Source organism: Tachypleus tridentatus, chromosome 3 (assembly GCF_004210375.1).
Source record: "Tachypleus tridentatus isolate NWPU-2018 chromosome 3, ASM421037v1, whole genome shotgun sequence".
NCBI classification, from domain to species: Eukaryota; Metazoa; Arthropoda; class Merostomata; order Xiphosura; family Limulidae; genus Tachypleus; species Tachypleus tridentatus.
In genome coordinates, this window is record NC_134827.1 from 22140026 (window position 1) to 22159312 (window position 19287).

At 35.3% G+C, this 19287-nt stretch overlaps 1 protein-coding gene across 3 annotated transcripts in view; it reads left to right on the forward strand.

Moving 5' to 3' along the window:
- Positions 1 to 1413: 1413 nt before the first annotated feature.
- The window catches only part of LOC143246515 (corticotropin-releasing factor receptor 2-like), a 66601-nt gene continuing 48727 nt past the window's right edge, over positions 1414 to 19287 (forward strand). For all 3 annotated transcript variants that reach the window (XM_076493340.1, XM_076493341.1, XM_076493342.1), the window contains exon 1: positions 1414 to 1815. In XM_076493340.1, coding sequence (XP_076349455.1) covers positions 1617 to 1815 — 199 coding nt within the window. In that variant the 5' untranslated portion in view covers positions 1414 to 1616. The remainder of the gene's footprint in view (positions 1816 to 19287) is intronic.

The window sequence follows — 19287 nt, forward strand, 5'->3', positions numbered from 1 at the left end:
AATACTAATTCTACCAAAATCTTTATAGCTCTAATATAAACATTAAAAAAAAAACTAATAAAATATTTACAATGTTTGTTTTCTTTCCATTAGTGTAGGCCAGGAGTGGTCAGGTGGTTAAGGCACTCGACTCGTAATCTGAGGGTCGCGGATTCGAATCTCCGTCACACTAAACATTCTCGTCCTTTCATCCGTAGGGGCGTTATAGTGTGACGGTCAAAACAACCATTCGTTGGTAAAAGAATAGTTCAAAAATAGTTCTTGTCTTACACTGCAAAATTAGGGACGGCTAGCGCAGATAGCACTCGTGAAGCTTTGCGCGAAATTCAAAACAAACCAAACCTATTAGTGTACTTAGTAGGAATTGTCAAATTTCTTGTACTACTTTCATCATTAGTTAGGTGGGAACGTACTGTGACATGTTTTCGTACTTAATTAACTATTATAAACGTAATCTGTACGATACTTATTTTATCTACAGCATACACATTAAAACGATTTTTTTTTGACAGAATCTATCCCCCCTAGTGGCAGAGCGGTGTGTCTGCAGACTCGCAACGCTATAAACTGGGTTTCGATACCCGTGGCGGACAGAGCACAGATAGCCCATTGTGTAACTTTGTTCTTAATTCTAAACAAACATTCACAGAATCTAAGCTTTTAAATCTGTTACCTTGTGTGAGTAAATGCTTTTGTGGGATTTAAACTTGCCTATATCTCCTGCTTTCGACACCTGATGCAAGATATGTTATGACATGATTAGAGTTAAAGGTCAGATAAAACAGTGCAATGTTTTAGCATTAACACTATGTTTTAACTTCTCGTTTAAGTCTTATGATTACGTGCAGGTTTCAAATGATAGAGATTATTGCTATTCCTATGCACTTTCTCTGTTAATGAGAATGCTATTTAGAAATATCCGGAAATACTGACAAATAAACAAATAATAATAATAGAATATTTCTTTGATTATTGTAACATTGGTTTTTTAAAACATCAAATGGAAAACATTTAACACTTGTTCCCTGTACATTTTGCTGAGCATGATATATCATAACAAGTCTGGCAATTCGACTTTTTTATATTCAAGATTTGTTGTTTTCTTTTAAACTAAGCACAACTACGTATGATGACCACACTACTAGTCGGTTTTCGCATCTATTAAACTAGAACAAGACTTTTTATAAACCGTCCTTTAAAAATCTCTATACATTGTAATGTATGTCCATCATCCGGATTTTTTTAAATGTAGTTTTTAATAACAGATGTTTGCTTCTCATAAGGGTTTAGCTAGTAAATGTTATGCATTTTCCAATTTTTGGAAAATCGGAGAAAGAGACTTGACAATCTTAAAGGCTCCAATCGATTGGCTGTGTTGGCCGTGACGTCACTGGTGCGTAAAGAAAGTATATTATGTGAACAGTGGACTCAGCTTATTACTTGTGGCAAGCGAGCTAAGTTGGTGAAAGTTTATACATCAGTTGTTCTATTACAGGCACTAAAAGGTCTGACAGAAGTAATAATTATAGTCAACCACGACATCAGACCTTTAGTTTTCTAGCTAACTATTAAAAAAACTGATTGGATTAAAACAGATTTCTCTTGTCGCAGTAAACATGGGCAATATGTTCGAAAATCAAACTATATTGTCAACTATTGCTGTCCAGGCCTTGGACGACTTCAGTGGGGTAGATGGTTTTGACTCAAAACAACCAAATTTCGACGAACCTAAGAAAATTTCTGGGCAACCATCTCCTAAAGAAATGGCCATTATACTCTGTCAGTTACAGTACCAAAATACTGTGCATACGGAAGGTACGTTTTTTTATGTGTTACTGCACTTGATTACTTATGAGATTGCTGACTAAAGGCAGACAACTGTTATAACAGTATATCCATTCGATTTTTTTTTCCATTTCGACACACATCCTGAATTCAAAAACACGTTTCGTTCAACCATTAAGCTCTGTGAGAAGTTTCTGTTAACAATTACATCAAACACTGAAAACACAAATTATTTTTTTAAAATATGTGAGACTAACAATGTGTATTTTTGATATATTAAAGGTTTTAACGCTTTAAATACAGCACCAACACTCTCATTTCAATATAAAATATTGAGAGTGCACGTGCAATATATTTTTTGAAACAGTTAGTAGCAAAATTATTCGTTCACGTACCGTCTTAGAAATTATATGTTTATAAAAAAGAAAAATTAATGTGAAGATATCAGGTAAAACCTGGAGTCTTAGCATCTGTTTATACAGGTTTAAAACGATAATTTTATATATATCAACATTACCAAGGAATGAATAACGTAAGGATAATATTACCGTGGGAAATCAGTTTATTTATACAGTCTTTAAAAGTCAGTGACGCTTTTTTATCTATAATACAAAATTGTATAAAAATATTAGGTTTTATAAAAACCAGTGGGTATTCAATGATTGGTGTATATTGGGATTTCTCTAACGTTTTTGTTTACAAAAAAAATAGTTTAAAATATATAAAGTATTAAATGCCCAAGATAAACACCACATAAGTTCGTGAATTACTCAGTGTCGAAAAAGTCAGAAAAAATAACACTATGTAACAAACTTTTTACTTTTTCTTGTTCCTGGACAGAAAGTGTTATTTCCCAGTTGCTTATGCCTGAAGCAAATGGAAAAGACCTATTTTTCTCTTCAAACTTTGCTTTTGTGACCTGATGGGACATGATAGAAAATTATATTTGGGGGCTGATACGTGAAAGTTATTTAAATTACAGTCGCAAATCTCGACAAACTACTCACTTCTAAACATTTTTGTGTAACTTTGGTATAAATACATGTAAATCGTGATTCATATGTTGTTTTATTTAGGCCTTATGTAAATGAAAATGTGCAAGTTTGCGTGTTTTTACATAGAAAATATGCTAATTTCTAAATTTCATTATCCAGGTCACAAAAGCAAAGTGTGACTGGAATAATGGCCATTTTCTGTACTTTTACAACATAAGCAATTAAGTAATAACACATGCTATCCAGGAACAAAATTTGTGCTACATATTGTAATTAGACCATAGCTGATCATATGTGCAATGCTGACCTATAGTTTTTCTATCTTCGTCCAGCAATATTGAAACCTAAATGGACGGTATATAAAATGACTGAAAACAAGCTGCGCATTCTTTCGTTGACAATGAAATTTTTTGTTGTATATACGTCACATTTACATTTTATCTTTCGTTAACAACACTAATGGAAAAATTTTTGTTGGGCACACATATAAGAAATGCGAATGCATCATTAAAACTCTAAAGTATGCATTTTAGATATAACTTAACATCTATTATTTTTTGTTTCACTTATATAAGACTATTTCTTTAACGAAGGGTTTTCTAAAGTGTTTTTTGGGGGGGCAAGCGATTAGGGTGGATTCAATAGTGCTGTAATGTGCAAAATTAAGCGTTTTAATATATTAATGAAAATAATAAGCAGTTATCGCATATATAGTATTTTAATGCGTATACGTATATTATATCTTGACACGTAATTTGCTTTTTCACTCGTATGAAAAATCATATTTGTTAAATAAGGGCGTGGATAACAAAAGTTTGGAAGCCATTGTTTTAGCGAGATTTGGAACATATGCTCACAAATAAAGAACTTAAAGTTGAAGTTAAAATAAGCAAATTATTTAAATATATCAAATTAATTGAATTTATTTAAGTGTCTAGTCTAGTCTACAATACCACTGTTAAGGCATAGCCATTACAGTATAACTTCTTAACGTTATTTTCCTTAATAGATTTTAATGGCATATTAATTCCTGATATTGTTTGTACTAAATCTGACAATCATTTCACAAGATTTTTTTTTCAAACGTAATGCACATCTCACGCATTAGTGTTTGTTGTGACGATGATTTAAACCTTCGGATTATGAGTCGAGGGCCTTAACCACCTGGCCAGGTTAATTTAGAAAATAGAGATGCTATAAGTTTTTAAATGATTTTACTGTTTGTTTGTTTTGAATTTCGCGCAAAGCTACTCGATGGATATCTGAGCTAGCCTTCCCTAATTTAGCAGTGTAAGACTAGAGGGAAGGCAGCTTGTCATCACCACCCACCGCCAACTCTTGAGCTACTCTTTTACCCACGAATAGTGGGATTTACCGTCACATTATAACGCCCCCACGATTGAAAGGGTGAGCATGTTTGGTGCGAGCGGGATTTGAACCCGCGACCCTCAGTTTACCAGTCGAGTGCCTTAACCACCTGCCCATGCTGGAGCCCACTCTTTAAGTAAAACACCGCTCAAGAATAGACTAAACATATTTTTATGAATCGATTAAATTAATTAAAAATGAAATGTGAATTTACTATTACAAACATCTGTGCATGTTAAACTTCAGTATTACAATAAGTTGTTTTCCTTTTAGACGACCTTAAAAATTTAAATAACATAACAATCAAAATAATATAATAAACATGAAAACACTAGAGGCCACTCGTTAGAAAATCAATCATGGAACACGAAATCTCCAGTGCTTTCTTTGTCATCGAAGGTTAATATTAGTTACCATTTCAGTTACTGATTATCATTGTAAAACTGGGTTAAACGGTTCTCATTTCTCCCAAAAATTGCAATTAGTTATCAAGATTCCAATGTCAAAATCCTTACATTGAGTAATTTAATAACAAGTATTTCAGGAGATGACATATAATTTGCATATTTAAGTCCTTCTAAAGTATCCACATTCATAGAAAGGCCTGGTGAATTGTGTTTGAACACAATTTAGCATATTTAAAGACAATTTCCAAAAAAATATACATCAATGATTATAGTTTAACACAAGATTTAGTGTTTATGGTTTGTCTAACAAAGTCATGTAAATTTGTTTATTTCTTACTCATTCTACTAGTAATTTTGGTACAGAATTTACTACATTCAATATAATTACATTATTTTAAATTATAATCTATCATTATGTCTCAAACGTTTCCCCCTGGTACAGCAGTAAGTCTACGGATTTACAACGCTGAAATCAGGGATTCGATTCCTCTCGGTGGGCTCAGCAGATAGCCCGATGTGGATTTGCGATAAGAAAACAAACACAATATCTGAAACTTGTGTTTTAAAGATTGATTATTTTTGTTAGCTTAGATATTATTGGGTTTATGGCCGAAAATGTCGTTGACAGCGTGGGTTCCCTACTGGTAAAACAATGTATTCCAATCTTTTTAAAAACATACGTAAAAAAAATGTACTTAATTGTTTATACTGATGGTTAGTTTACTTCTTTTAATTTCTCTCTAAGTCCATAACTTGCATGATCAGAAGCTATTGTTAATCACCGTGTCTTGTAAGTAATGTTTACGACACTTTTCATAACCTTAACAAGTAAACATTTTTACTTTAAAGCTAGAAACAAAACTACCTTAACTCTCCATGTCATTAAAACAATATTATTATTTCCACCCACTCTTACAACTTCATCATTTTGATGATTAAGTGTGTGCATTTTCTTATAACAAAGCCACATCAAGCTATCTGCTGAGCCCACCGAGGGGAATCGAACCTCTCATTTTAGCGTTGTAAATCCGAAGACATACCGCTGTACTAGCGGAGGGTTATAAGCAAGTGAACATCTGTCAAGTAACAACAAAAGTTTAAGCAGTTTGTTGTGAAACTGGGTATTGTGATTATTTTAAGTATCGATTTTCCAAAGTTTCACGAGACAGTATTTGATCTCCTCTTGCGTATTTCACGATAATCTGGCATCTGAGACGCACTAGACACAACTAATCAACATCATGTAGTCTCTGAGTTCGTACTTGCTGATTGGACCACGTCACTCGTAAAAGACAGTTCTGATTCTAATCACGTGGTTGTATACTGAAATATACGTAAATATAAATTAATCTGTAAATTTAAGACAGAACGTGAGTACATATTTATCGAATAACAATGAGTGAGAACCTACTTTGCTTGTCAAAGTATTAAATAGTTCGTAAAATCGTACTTGAAAATAACAGCATTTGATTATATGCCGCATTATTTACGTGATCGTGTTCCCAGACACAAGACGCTGGATTAATCCCAATATGTGAGCATACCCCTGAATGCTTTATGATAATTACAGTACGTTATTATATCTCAAAACGTAAGCATCCGGTTTTAGCTGTGTACATCATATATCACCAAACGCTGACACCACATGCTCCAGAACTTGGACATCGGGTTAATAACTCTACAAAATACATAACTCAATGGAGACATGCAGTTAGTTGTTGTATATCACATATTTCTAAACGCAATCATACTGTTAATAACTGCACATTACTTATCGCTAAACGTAGACATCCTATTATTTGCTGTAATTAGATGTATCTCATGCAAACGGCCTTTCAGTTTTTATACATTACATTTCCTTAAGAAACAGATATCCTATTAGCTGTTATATTACGTATCCCGAAACGCAGATATCCTGTTAGTTTTTGTGGATATAGGGTATTTTATTGTTTTGTTTGTTTGTTTTTTGAATTTCACACAAAGCTGCTCCAGGACTATCTGTGCTAGCCGTCCCTACTATAGCAGTGTAAGGCTAGAGGGAAGGCAGCTAGTCATCGCCATCCACCGCCAACTCTTGGGCTACTCTTTTACCAACGAATAGTGGGATTGACCGTCACATTATAACGTCCCCACGGCTGAAAGGGCAAGCATGTTTGTCGCGACAGGGATGCGAACCAGCGACCCTGAGATTACGATTATTTTATTGACATGTATGTCTTTTTAAGCATCGAATACAATCGGTTTAGAAAAAAAAATGATTTTTTTACAGTCTGTTGTTTTAATTTTATCTGCATGTGTTTTATCATAAATCGCTTTATTTAATTCGTTTTGTTCTTATCATGTGAAATATAAATGATATCTAATGTTACTACACAATTGACTAAATTTAAGCGTAAACTTTTGGTAAAAAAGTATTCTTTTCTCCATATTTATTTATTTTTTAAAACTGTTGAGAAATAAGATGTACTTCTATACAACACAAATACGCAAAAAAAAAGGTTTAGTTTCCATAAGTGTGGTTTTTGTTTTCACTTATGTTCTAAATATCGTTTATCAAATTATGGCTCTTTTTTGACCGTGTTTACTTAAATCTTGAACAAACTATTTTCATTACACTGTGCGCGTTATTCCGAAATGTTAACAGTTTTGTTATTGTTTTGCCAAGGACAAGCTGTGCGAGAGTGAAAGGCTATCTTTGTTTTGTTTTTGAATTTTGCGCAAAGCTACACGAGGGCTATCTGCGCTAGCCGTCTCTAATTCAGCAGTTTAAGACTAGAAGGAAGACAGCTAGTCATTACCACCCACCATCAACTCTTGGGCTACTCTTTTACCAACGAATAGTGGGATTGACCGTCACATAATAACGCCACCACGGCTGAAAGAGCGAGCATGTTGGTTGCGATGGGGATTCGAACCCGCGACCCTCAGATTACGAGTCAAACTCCTTAACCCACCTGGAAGAAAGATAATCTAGTGAATCGTGTGCTGTTGTTTTTTACCTAGTTACACGAATATAGTTTTCTAAGTTTTTCTTTTTAAAAAACACTTATGGAATTTTTTATTCACTTTCCTTTTAAAATACCGATCTCCGATGAATACTTGATATGAGAGGTTGAAAAAAACTTTACGTTTAAATGATGTTTAAGGTATAGATTTCTAAAGGGGTGTTAAAGGTAACTTATTATAGTTTTAATTGCATTCGTTGTATTCTATTTAAATGCTATGCGAGAAGGGATCACAATGGCTTTTGTCTAGAACAAAACGATTAAAGGAGAGAAAAACTGTCAAATAGCGTCGAGTCAAAGAATCGTCGGCTCTGGCAATATATCTTTACTGAATAATCTAATTAACACTGTGAGTAAAGGAACAAACGGTGACGATGAGCTTTTGAAAGCTTTATTTCTAGAATCTTAGTTGAAGCTAATGGCTGAGCGATTCGAGGATTAATTGTACCAAAGCACATTAGGCTTAAGTCAAGTTTGGGTGAAAAACATCCATGGAATGTTCATCTAAGTGTTTCCAATCACCGGAATTTTGCTGCTTTTACATTAAACACAAGTAAAAGTAACACTATTGCGCTTTATCATAATTAATGTGAAAATATGAGCTATGTGTTAGCAACTTTGTATGTTTCATATATTCTATATCTCAGCTACAACAAAAGTTGTAGTGCTTACTCAGAAGATATGATTTTCATTCATGCTTAGTATAAATCTTATTGTACGTTTCCAGTGTTTGTTGTTGTTATTTTTCTTGGGACAAAACGTTCCGGAACTCTCCTATATCTTCTACAGCTTTTTCCAGCTGCTACTCCTTCCCAATCCAAAACAATCCGTCCTTATGACGTATGAACTTTTTGTCACGTAACAACCAAATAACAAAATAGTGACAGAAATTGTTTAGTTTCTTTGACAGTACTTAGCGGTTAACACATTTGATGATATGAGTACTATATGTACAGAGAAATACATAAATAAAACCTTTTGATCTTATCAGAAGAAGCAGTTTTTGCATGAAGTTTTATTTATTTTAGCAAATCATTCATTAAAAATAACACCCTGTGTAAATTTAGGAGGAATTTAAAACAAACAATTAAAAGATATATGTTCGCCCTTCTGATGGCCCAGCATGGCCAGGTGGTTAGGACGCTCAACTCGTAACTTGAGGGTCGCAGATTCGAATCCCTGTCACACCAAACATGCTCGCCCTTTCAGTCATGGGGGCGTTATAGATTGACGTCCAATTCCACTATTTGTGGTGATTACTAGCTACCTTCCCTCTAGCCTCACACTTCGAAATTAGAGATGGCTAGTACAGATAGCTCTCGTGTAGCTTTGTGCGAAATCCAAAACAAACAGTCAATATACCCTTCTGGTCCGTTTTGCCAGAAAGAAAAAAAAGCAACTATCTATTCCTGTGGTCATAAACGCAATCATTTAATATACTTTCACATAAACAATCGCGTTCACTAGTTATCAGTTCTAGTCAACACCACCCACTCTTTTACCAATGAAGAGTGGGATTGGCAGTAACATTATAACATTCCCAGAACTGATAGGGCGGGCTGTTGGGTGAGAAGGAGATTCGAACCGCCTGCCCTAAACTACCACTTCTCCATCCACGACTTAAGTGCCCGAACCGCCTGCCCTAAACTACCAATAACTTCTCCATCCACGACTTAAGTGCTTGAACCGCCTGCCCATACCTAAACTACCAGTAACTTCTGATCAAAGTAAACTATGTTGATCAGAACTAAGATAAAATTTATAAGTCGATGACTAAAGGTTTTTAACTCATTACAAAACTAAAATTTATAACCTATAGTATGAAAGTAAACAAGCTTTAAGAAATGGAATAAATCATTACTTAGCATAAAAAAAAATACATTAAAGTACAGAACAGAGGACTGATAACAAACCGAACAGATGCAAAATGTACATAACTATTAGATATAAGTACAGGGAAACATTTAAAGGTATGCACTTTGTTCGTAACCAACCATTCATGAACATGCACAATAAGCGCTTTATCCGGTAATGGGATAATCTTATGAGTCACAATACTGTAAAAAAAGAAATATGAAAAAAAAAAACTAAAACGGACAAATGAAGTGGGCAAACAAATGGTCACTTAAACAGATAAGCACATTAAACAAAAGAAAAAAAAAGGAAATAATAATGGACTTACCAATCGACCAAATAGTCTAGTTTATGAACAAAAAAAAAGGATTGAAGTCCACACAAACAAATTGTTGTTTCAGCTATTGTACCGATGAACAAACAAACAACTTTCAAAATGATTCCAAGTTTTTACATCAGAGACAAAACTTGTATCGTGATTAAGGATACGAACAGCGGAACAACATTTTGGTTTTCTATTCCGATGCAGGTCAAGCGTGACTTAAAGAACTAACGTGCCGAGGAAGATCTGACAATACTGAACACGCGGAGTGATCGTTATAAAAGTGACAGTCAGTCACCTTAATCGTTTCAAAAAGCCAAAAAAAAACAATTGAGACAGCAGATTCTGCTGGTTGGCTGTTCTCCCTTTGATCAGTAATTCTAAATGAGTGTGTGTGTGTGTGTGTGTTTTTCCTATAGCAAAGCCACATCGGCTATCTGCTGAGCCCACCGAGGGGAATCGAATTCCTGATTTTAGCGTTGTAAATCCATAAACTTACCGCTGTACTAGCGTGGGGCTAAATGAGTGTTTGTTTGTTTATTTGTTTGAAATTTTTCGCGCAAAGCTAGCCGTTCCTAACTTAGCAGTGTAAGACTAGAGGGAAGGCAAATAGCCATAACCACCCATATGGTGATTACTAGTTGCCTTCCCTCCAGCCTCACACTTCAAAATTAGAGATAGCTAGCACAGATAGCTCTCGTGTAGCTCTCGCCAACCCTTAGGCTACTCTTTTACCAACGAACAGTGGGATTGACTGTCACTTTATAACACCCACATGGTTGAAAGGGCGAAAATATTTGATGTGACAAAATTCAAACTTGCGACTCTTAGATTACGAGCCGAACACCCTAACCACCTGGCCATGCCGGAGCTCTAAATGAGGGATGATTATGCCTAAATTCTAGAAATTTCGCGACTCACCATTTAGTTCACATATGCGTTGGGTGCTACTCAGGTTAAATTCCATTTTTATTTGATTGTTTTTGCACGACGTAAACACATCGTTTCTTTCATATTTCACAAATGTCGAATAAAAATTACTCTAATTACTACATTTGGAGCCTTCCAGGAAACTTTCAGACAAACTTCGGGAAAATGAGCAGGGATATTTTTATTTTTAGTTGATATATTTTTTTATTTTTTAGCACAAAGAGGGTGCAAAATCTACAAAGGTAAAAAATCAAGACTCGGGAAAATAGTGCATGCGCAGAAGAAACGAATATGCATTCAAATTATAACCGTTTTTCAGGTGTTTCAAAAGTACGAAATAATTAGGTCGTATGTATATAAAAGTAATTAAAACAATCAGGAAACACTATTTGATTAAACCAGGTAATCTGGTCGTCTAATTATATCATAAGTTGTCACCTAGAACTTAAAGACGTTTCCGTTTCGTATCTCCAATTCTCTTTGAGATTTCTGAAATATTCAGTTGTGTTTAGGATTTACGAAAACAAATAAAGGTAATTCATGTGACAGTCAGTCCCGGCATGGCCAGGTGGATCGGGCACTCGACTCGTAATCTGAGAGCCCTGGGTTCGAATCCTCTTCACACCAAACATACTCGCCCTTTCAGCCGTAGGGGCGTTATAATGATACGGTCAATCCCACTATTTGTTTGTAAAAGAGTAGCCCAAGAGTCGGGGGTGGATTGTAATGACTAGCTACCTATCCTGTACTCTTACACTGCTAAATTAGGGATGGCTAGCGTAGATAGCCCTCGTGTAGCTTTGCGTGAAATTCAAAAACAAACATGCAAGTGATATTCGTGAGTTCTGTTGAAGAAGCTATTTAAATAACAGAAAAAACAAAAATGAATAAATAAATGAACAGATAAAGGTAAAATGATATTTTTAGTAATGGTATATCTCGCTACGTGTTCTAAGTCTAAATAGCTAAGGTTTTAATCTGGCCCTAATTGTATCGAAAAGCCTATGATTCTCATAAACTGCGTTGATCTATCAGCTGATTGCTTTCAATAAACCAATAATACAATTAAAGTGTCCCAAATCGCTGCCACATAGAATTTCAACCTTCCAACTTTATAAATTATCAATCAAGTCAGTCCTATCTTTCATGCCTTTATGTTTTCGTCGTATCTTTTCTTCTTTCTGTGCAAAAGTTTAACTGCTAACTAGGCTTACCGGACATTGTTCGGATATTGCCTGAACAGAAAGTCGATCAAAATTTCGTCTTTCATGTAATGAGTCACGTTAAACGGTCATGTATTGTGTGAGAGAAATGACTTAAGAGCGTAAAAATTAAAGAAAATGAAATAACTCAAAGATTTATTGTATAGTTCAATCTTTCCACCCCATTCCGTATCAGAATATCATTATTTCCTCGCCTGTAATATATTTATATACTTATTTTAATATCGGTGTTTGTTTTAGTTAAATATATATTTATAAATGCGTGTAACTTATACTGTTTCTAATTACTACATTTGGAGCCTCCTAGGAAACTTTCAGACAAGCTTCGGGAACATGAGCAGGGATATTTAATACAATTCAATATTTATTTAACTTCTAAATTAAAATAGTATGCTCTATGAAATCGTGGCACGTAACATAATAAATCGGAGACTCGTGCGAGATAAATTATCATACGTAACACGCCAAAGAAGGACTGGTTTCGCGTTTCCTTTCAACGGCGCTCTACATGGTTAATGCCGTCACCGTCTTTCGGGCTCACGATATGCGCCTTGTCTTTTCCATCGGCTGTGTTTCTCTTTATCGTAGAATATTACTCTGGCGCTCTTTTTGCTGCAGAATTTTTTTCCTTTTCTCGAGATTTCACTCTTAGATATATAATCAGCATCAGAAATATTTATCATACCTAACTTCCCTCCAAAAATAAAGTGGATAAAAACCTGTTATTGTTCTTTGCAGAATTTCGTGGGTTCAACTTGTTTATTTGTAAATCGTTTGTCTTTTTGACAGTAGACACAACAACGTTTGATGGACTGTTATTCTGAAGCCCAAACGGAAGCACACCTACCTATTTATAAAACACACGAATATTTTATGACATCATTTCCACTTAAATTAGATTAGAAACCAGGGCCTTCTTCGGTACAAACAATTACATTACTTAGTTTTAATTCGTCACTCTACAGGCCTAATATCATAATAATATCATTGAAAGATACGAGAAAAGCAACACAAACTTAGATTTATATACCAGATAAATTACAACTACATAAGGTATATTAATGGTTTTAATTTTCTGTTTTCAGTCTTAACATTTTCAGGCATATTTTTGTATGAATCGTACTATTTTGGGTAGATTTTTTCATAAAAGAAATGCATTTTCCTATATCACTTTTTGTCAAGGGACAGTTATATAACGTCATTATAATCTAACCATGAAATAAGCCCCTAGTGGCACAGCGGCATGTAGTGGGTTTGTTTGTTTTAATTTCGCGCAAAGCTACACGAGGACTATCTGCGCTAGCCTAATTTAGCAGTGTAAGACTAGAGGGAAGGTAGCTAGTCATCACCACCCACCGCCAACTCTCGGGCTACTCTTTTACCAACGAGTAATGGGATTGATCGTCATATTATAACGCCCCCGTAGTGGGTCAAGCATAAGTCGCTCAGTGTGTTTCTCTGTACTTAATTCCAAGCAATCAATCAAACTATGTAATAACTATCATGTAACAACGGTGATCAACAGATATTTAATAATAATTTTTTCTGATGATTTTTTTTTTTTTGTTTTTCATTTAGTATAAAGTTTACAATCATTATTATTAACTAATACACTTTATAAACACTGACAAAAGGTGTTGTCAAATTACAGTTGATACTGTATGTATTTCATTAGCTGGCTTTTAAATGGATATAACTAAAAACGTTTTTTCAGTGGAAAATAAAACTCTTTATACCTGGCCCGGCATGGCCAAGTGGTTAAGGCACTCTACTCGAATCCCCTTCATACCAAACATGCTCACCCTTTCAGCCGTGGGGGCGTTATGATGTTTCGATCAATCCCACTATTCGTTGGTAAAAGAGTAACCCAAGAGTTGGCGGTGGGTGGTGATGACTAGCTGCCTTTTTTCTAGTCTTACACTGCTAAATTAGGGACGGCTAGCGCAGATAACCATCATGTAGCTTTGTGCGAAATTAAAACCAAATAACAGCAACAATTTATACGAAAAAGACAGTAAGATAAAATCATATACGCTAAGTTGGAGATCACAGTAAGATAAAATCATATACGATAAGTTGGAGATCACAATAAGATAAAATCATCTACGATAAGTTGGAGATCACAATAAGATAAAATCATCTGCGATAAGTTGGAGATCACAGTGAAACAGAAGGACAGTTATCTAGTGTGATTTGTAAACGAACTCAATAAGCATAAACTTTGTGTGTAAGTAAGTATTTTCTTACTGCAAAGCTACATCAAACTACCAGCTATGTCCACCGAAGAAAATCAAAACCCTAATTTTTAGCATTGTAAATCCAAAAAGATTTATGGCTGCCCCACTGGGGAACAGAATAAATTAATAAAACATTTAGTTTTTGCTTGTTTGGTGTTAACCATGTAGCTGGACAGTATGCTATCCTTTCTATGTTCATTGAAAATGTTAAACTTGAATTTTAGCGTTATAGGCCCTCAGGATGCTTTATTGCATCGACAAACAACTAGAAATTCAAAGACAAGAGCATATTAAAAATATATTTATTAAAAATGAAATGTTTTAAATGTATATACTTAATAAAATAGCGTTTATTTAAGTTCGTGGATATATCAACATAACTTTTTTGTTACTTGTAGAACGCATGTGGTAGTGAAAGCGGTGGATATGAAAAAAAAAGTTTAACTTTCAAGATTGCCACATATTTACACATGATGGTTTGGGTGCTTGACGCGCATTCTAAGGGTTGTGGGTTCAAATCCCCTTCTGGCCAAACATTTTCGCCTTTTCAACCGTGAAGCGTTGTAATTTCACGGTCAGTCTCACAATTTGTCAATAAAAGAGTAATCCAAGAGTTGGCGGTGGGTGGTAATTCACTTTCAAATTAGGAACGGCTAGCACAGATAAACATCGGGTAGGTGTTTGTTACCGAAATTCGTAACAAAAATTCAAAACAAACAAATATACATTATTTGTAAAGTGAATACAGGGTTCTATCAAACTGTATCAGCTGTTTCTATCATAAGTCATGTGTTGAACTCAAATTGGAGAGTAAACGTGACCAGGTCTGACGGCTATTAATAGACTGAGGTTCAGAAGAAAAAAAATATATATATTGCAGGTTATTGTGTGCAATTAGTTCAACTACAAGTAAATAACAGCAACGAGTCAAAATTATATCAACCACACATCAACGACAATAACTTTATATTGTGTTCATATGAAGTGGAAGTTATAATTATTAAAAAAGTAACCTCTACTAAAAAAGAAAACTCTCCAAGGAAATCATTTTGAACTATGATTCTCTATGACTTTTTACTTTTACAGAAGAAATTCAAACGAACGTAACTACAATATTTGATACTTCGTACAGGCTAAGGAGAAACTAGATTGATTACACTATGATACTACTGTAACTCTTGATTCTATGCTTGTTTTTCAGGAAAAATTACTGTAAATAAACTACAACAAAGGAGGAATCTAAATGAAGTGACTTAAATAATTGAAATGGAACGCTTCAGAGAAACGTATTCTTATCCTTTTCACGTTTATGAATAGCTTATCAGGTTTCACATTGTGACATCTATATATATACCGATCAGCTTACCCTCTCTCGAACTCCAAACATTAGTGCAATTACGTCATTTAAATCTTTTTTGTTGTTGTTTTCAATTAATCACAAAGCTACACAATAGGTTATTTGTCCTCTGCCCATCACAGCTATCGAAACCCGGTTTCTAGCATTTTACGTTTATAGGCATACCTCTGTGCCACTTTGTGACTTTTAATGTTTACTACAACGGGTTGTGAGTTTACTTATATACTACAGAGAGTTTAGTTTTCGTTTAAATTTCACTTAAAGCCACACGAGGACTAACTAAGCTAGCCGTCCCTAATTTAGCAGTGGAACCCAGTCATCACCACCCACCGCCAACTCTTGGTCTACTTTTTTACCAACGAATAGTGTGATTACCTTAACATTATATCTCCCCTACGGCTGAAAGGGCGAACATGTTTGGTGTGACGGGAATTCGAACCCGCAAGCCTCAGATTACGAGTCGAGTGCCTTAACCACCTGGCCATTCCGAGTCCGCGGTTAGAACAGTTGGCTTTGGACAAATCTATTTATGACTTCAAAAATAGGGATGACTAACGCACGTAACACTCGTGTAGGTTCGCGCGAAATCAAACAAACAAGTAAACAAACTACTGCAGTAGAGCTTAATTCGACATATTGAGATTAGTGTTGTCCCACTCCTCTTTACTTGTTCCCTAGAGGATCGGCGGTACGTTTATGAACTTATAAAACTAAAATCCAGACTTCGATTCCACGCAGTGAACAGAGTGCAGATAACCAATTGTGTTGTCTTGCGCTAAAGATCCAACATATTAACCTCTTTGCATACTTCCCAAACGTTCTCCGCTGGTACAGCGGTACCTCTATGGATTTACAACGCTAAAATTAGGGGTTCAATTCCCCTCCGTGGACTCGGCAGATAGCCCGAAGTGGCTTTACTATAAAAAAAACAACACAGAAACACACACACACATACTTCCAAATGTCTAAGAATGACACCTTCCGAGTGCATATTTGACCAAGCTTAATTACAGATGTTCACGAGAGATTTACATGGTGATGGGCCAGGAATGGCCAAGTGTGTTAAGGTATTCGACTCGTAATCCGAGGTTCGCGGGTTCGAATCCCGCTTGGCACCAAATATGCTCGCCCTTTCAGCCGTGGAGGCGTTATAAAGTGAAGGTCAATCCCACTATTCGTTGGTAAAAGAGTAGCCCAAGAATTGGCGATGGGTGGTGATGACTAGCTGCCTTCCCTCTACTCTTACACTGCTAAATTAGGGACGGCTAGCACAAATAGCCCTCGAGTAGCTTTGCGCGAAATTCAAAAAGCAAAAAAAAAAAAACAATCACATGGTGATGTAAGTGGTATGCTCGGGAATGGTATAGCATTATTTACACTTTATTATTCCATCTTTAAAATAAATTGTAATTTTGAGTTGGACCTACACTTCATGGATTCTATCAAATATGCATCCAGTCCCTGCAAGGGTGTTAATTTTTCGCCTTATAGTAATGCTATTATGTTAATCTGAACAAGAATGTGCAGCGTTCAAATTTACCCTTTTGTCGATTCTTTTGATCTTTAACTTACCATTTCACCAGTGGTCTATAATGACCTATAAAACCCTTCAAAAGTACTAGAGCTTTGGTAAAACAATAAAAAGTATCCCAGAATTCTTTGCAGTCGTTTAATTAGGCGTGTTTAATCCAAAGTGACAAAATATATCTTTTTTTTTCTCTCTCTTATGTGCGAGATACCACTTGTACACCTTTGTATAATTGGTCTTCACGGCTCTGGTGTCGCTATTTTAGACCTAAGCCACGTGATTTCTTTTTTCACAAATCTCAAAGGGAAATTTCGTTAGCTGCAGTGGACCATTGTGTTCTTGGGTTCTTCCGCTGAGCGTTAGAGATCCGGTCACGGATCAATCTGTTTTTTCTTGATATGATCTGTCCTTTCCTTAATTTAAGGATGACATAAATTATTGATGTGTCTTAATGTGTAATCATTCCTGAAACAGTAAACTCCTGACATATTTACGCTTACTATATGTAATTACGCAGGATCCCCGAACGTGTTCTGTTTTAAGAGATATTTAACTCAAACAGAAACAGTGTTTAACAATAACAACTATTTTTTCTTGACTTTAAATTTCAAATGTCATGTTATGCTGCAGCATAGAGTGTGCCTAATTCTTCTCCTGATCATATTCACGTTTCACTGACGTCACGACAGTACAAACCGCAACGTTAAGCGTCCGTTATGTGACATCACTTGAATGTCTACTGACTGACTAACAGACAACATATCACTGTATATTAATACGAGTTGTTAAATTAATACATTTCATCTGATTTGAAACAAAATGGCCAGAGTTTTAAACCTGTGTAATAACAGACCGTGAAAATGGTCTGAAGACAAGATGATTGGTTAACCCGACTGATACTATACATCGTTTGTATTCACTAAACCTCGCCTTCTTAGACATTACCGCTTACGTAGTAGTGTAATTTGTTTTACAATATTATTATTCCTTAGCTGCGTGTCTTCTCAGACCTACAATGCTAAAATCCGCAGTTCGATTCCTCGCAGTGGATAAAACAGATATCCCAATGGGGATTCGTGTAAAACAAGCACAAAAAACATTAAACTTCTTACATTATCCTTTTATATAACTTAATATAATTAGATGTATGTAAAAATATGTACGTAAAAGAATGAAAAGCCACCCTCGTTGTTGGATAACTTATGGAAATATTAGCTTTTCCAGTACATTTTCTAGTGACTGTCCAGTTTCTAGCGTTGTAAGTGCGCAGGAATATCGTTGTACCACTGGGAATTTGGGCGTTACACCGAGGGATTACTGGTTTAATACGATACTAAGACTGAATCTAATTTAAATAAATATGTTTGAAACTTACTGTTTTAATGTGCTTACTTTGTAGAAGCATCACATGAGGTTATGTGCTGTGTCTACTGCATTTTAACTGCATCTTTTGCCTGGTTCCTCCGATGGTTTATTTCTTTGTAATTAAGCAAAAAGTTACAGAATAGATTATCTGTGCTTCGCCCACCACAGGTATTGAAACCCAGTTTCTAGCGTTATAAGTACGCAGGAATATCGTAGTGCCACTGGGAATTTGGGCGTTGCATCGAGAGAATACTGGTTTAATATAGTACTATGACTGAATCTAGCGACAATATTTAAACATTTAAGGTCTATTCATATATATTAAGGAACATAGCGTAATACTGCGCTTACATAACTAAACACGATGCATCATTGGAAACACAGCAGCATACGAGGCAAACCCTCAGGTACTAAAGTTAATTTGTACAAACGTTTAGCTTTATGAACTTTAATCGAAAATATGTTGTAGGTATTTGATTGTTGAGCAGCTCAGAGATATTTCAGCTATGTTTACCACGGGTATCGAAATCCGGATTGTAGCGTTATAAGCCTACAGATTAAACCAATAGGGAACAGTTAATTATAATATCATACCAAACAACGTTTTGGTCTATATCTCTTTCAAGAAATACATTTATTTTTATTTTGTCTCTAACTATTCATTTATGTATTATTATTGTTTTTTTTTGTTTAAGTATAAAGTATTAATTCGTATAGGCCAGACATGGCCAGGTGAGTTAAGGCGTTCGACTCGTAATGCAAGGGTCGCGGGTTTGAATCCCCGTCTCACCAAACATGCTCGCCCTTTCAGCCGTGGCGGCGTTATAATGTGACGGTTAATCCCACTATTTGTTGGTAGAAGAGTAGTCCAAGAGTTGGCGGTAGGTGGTAATGACTAGTTGCCTTCCCCT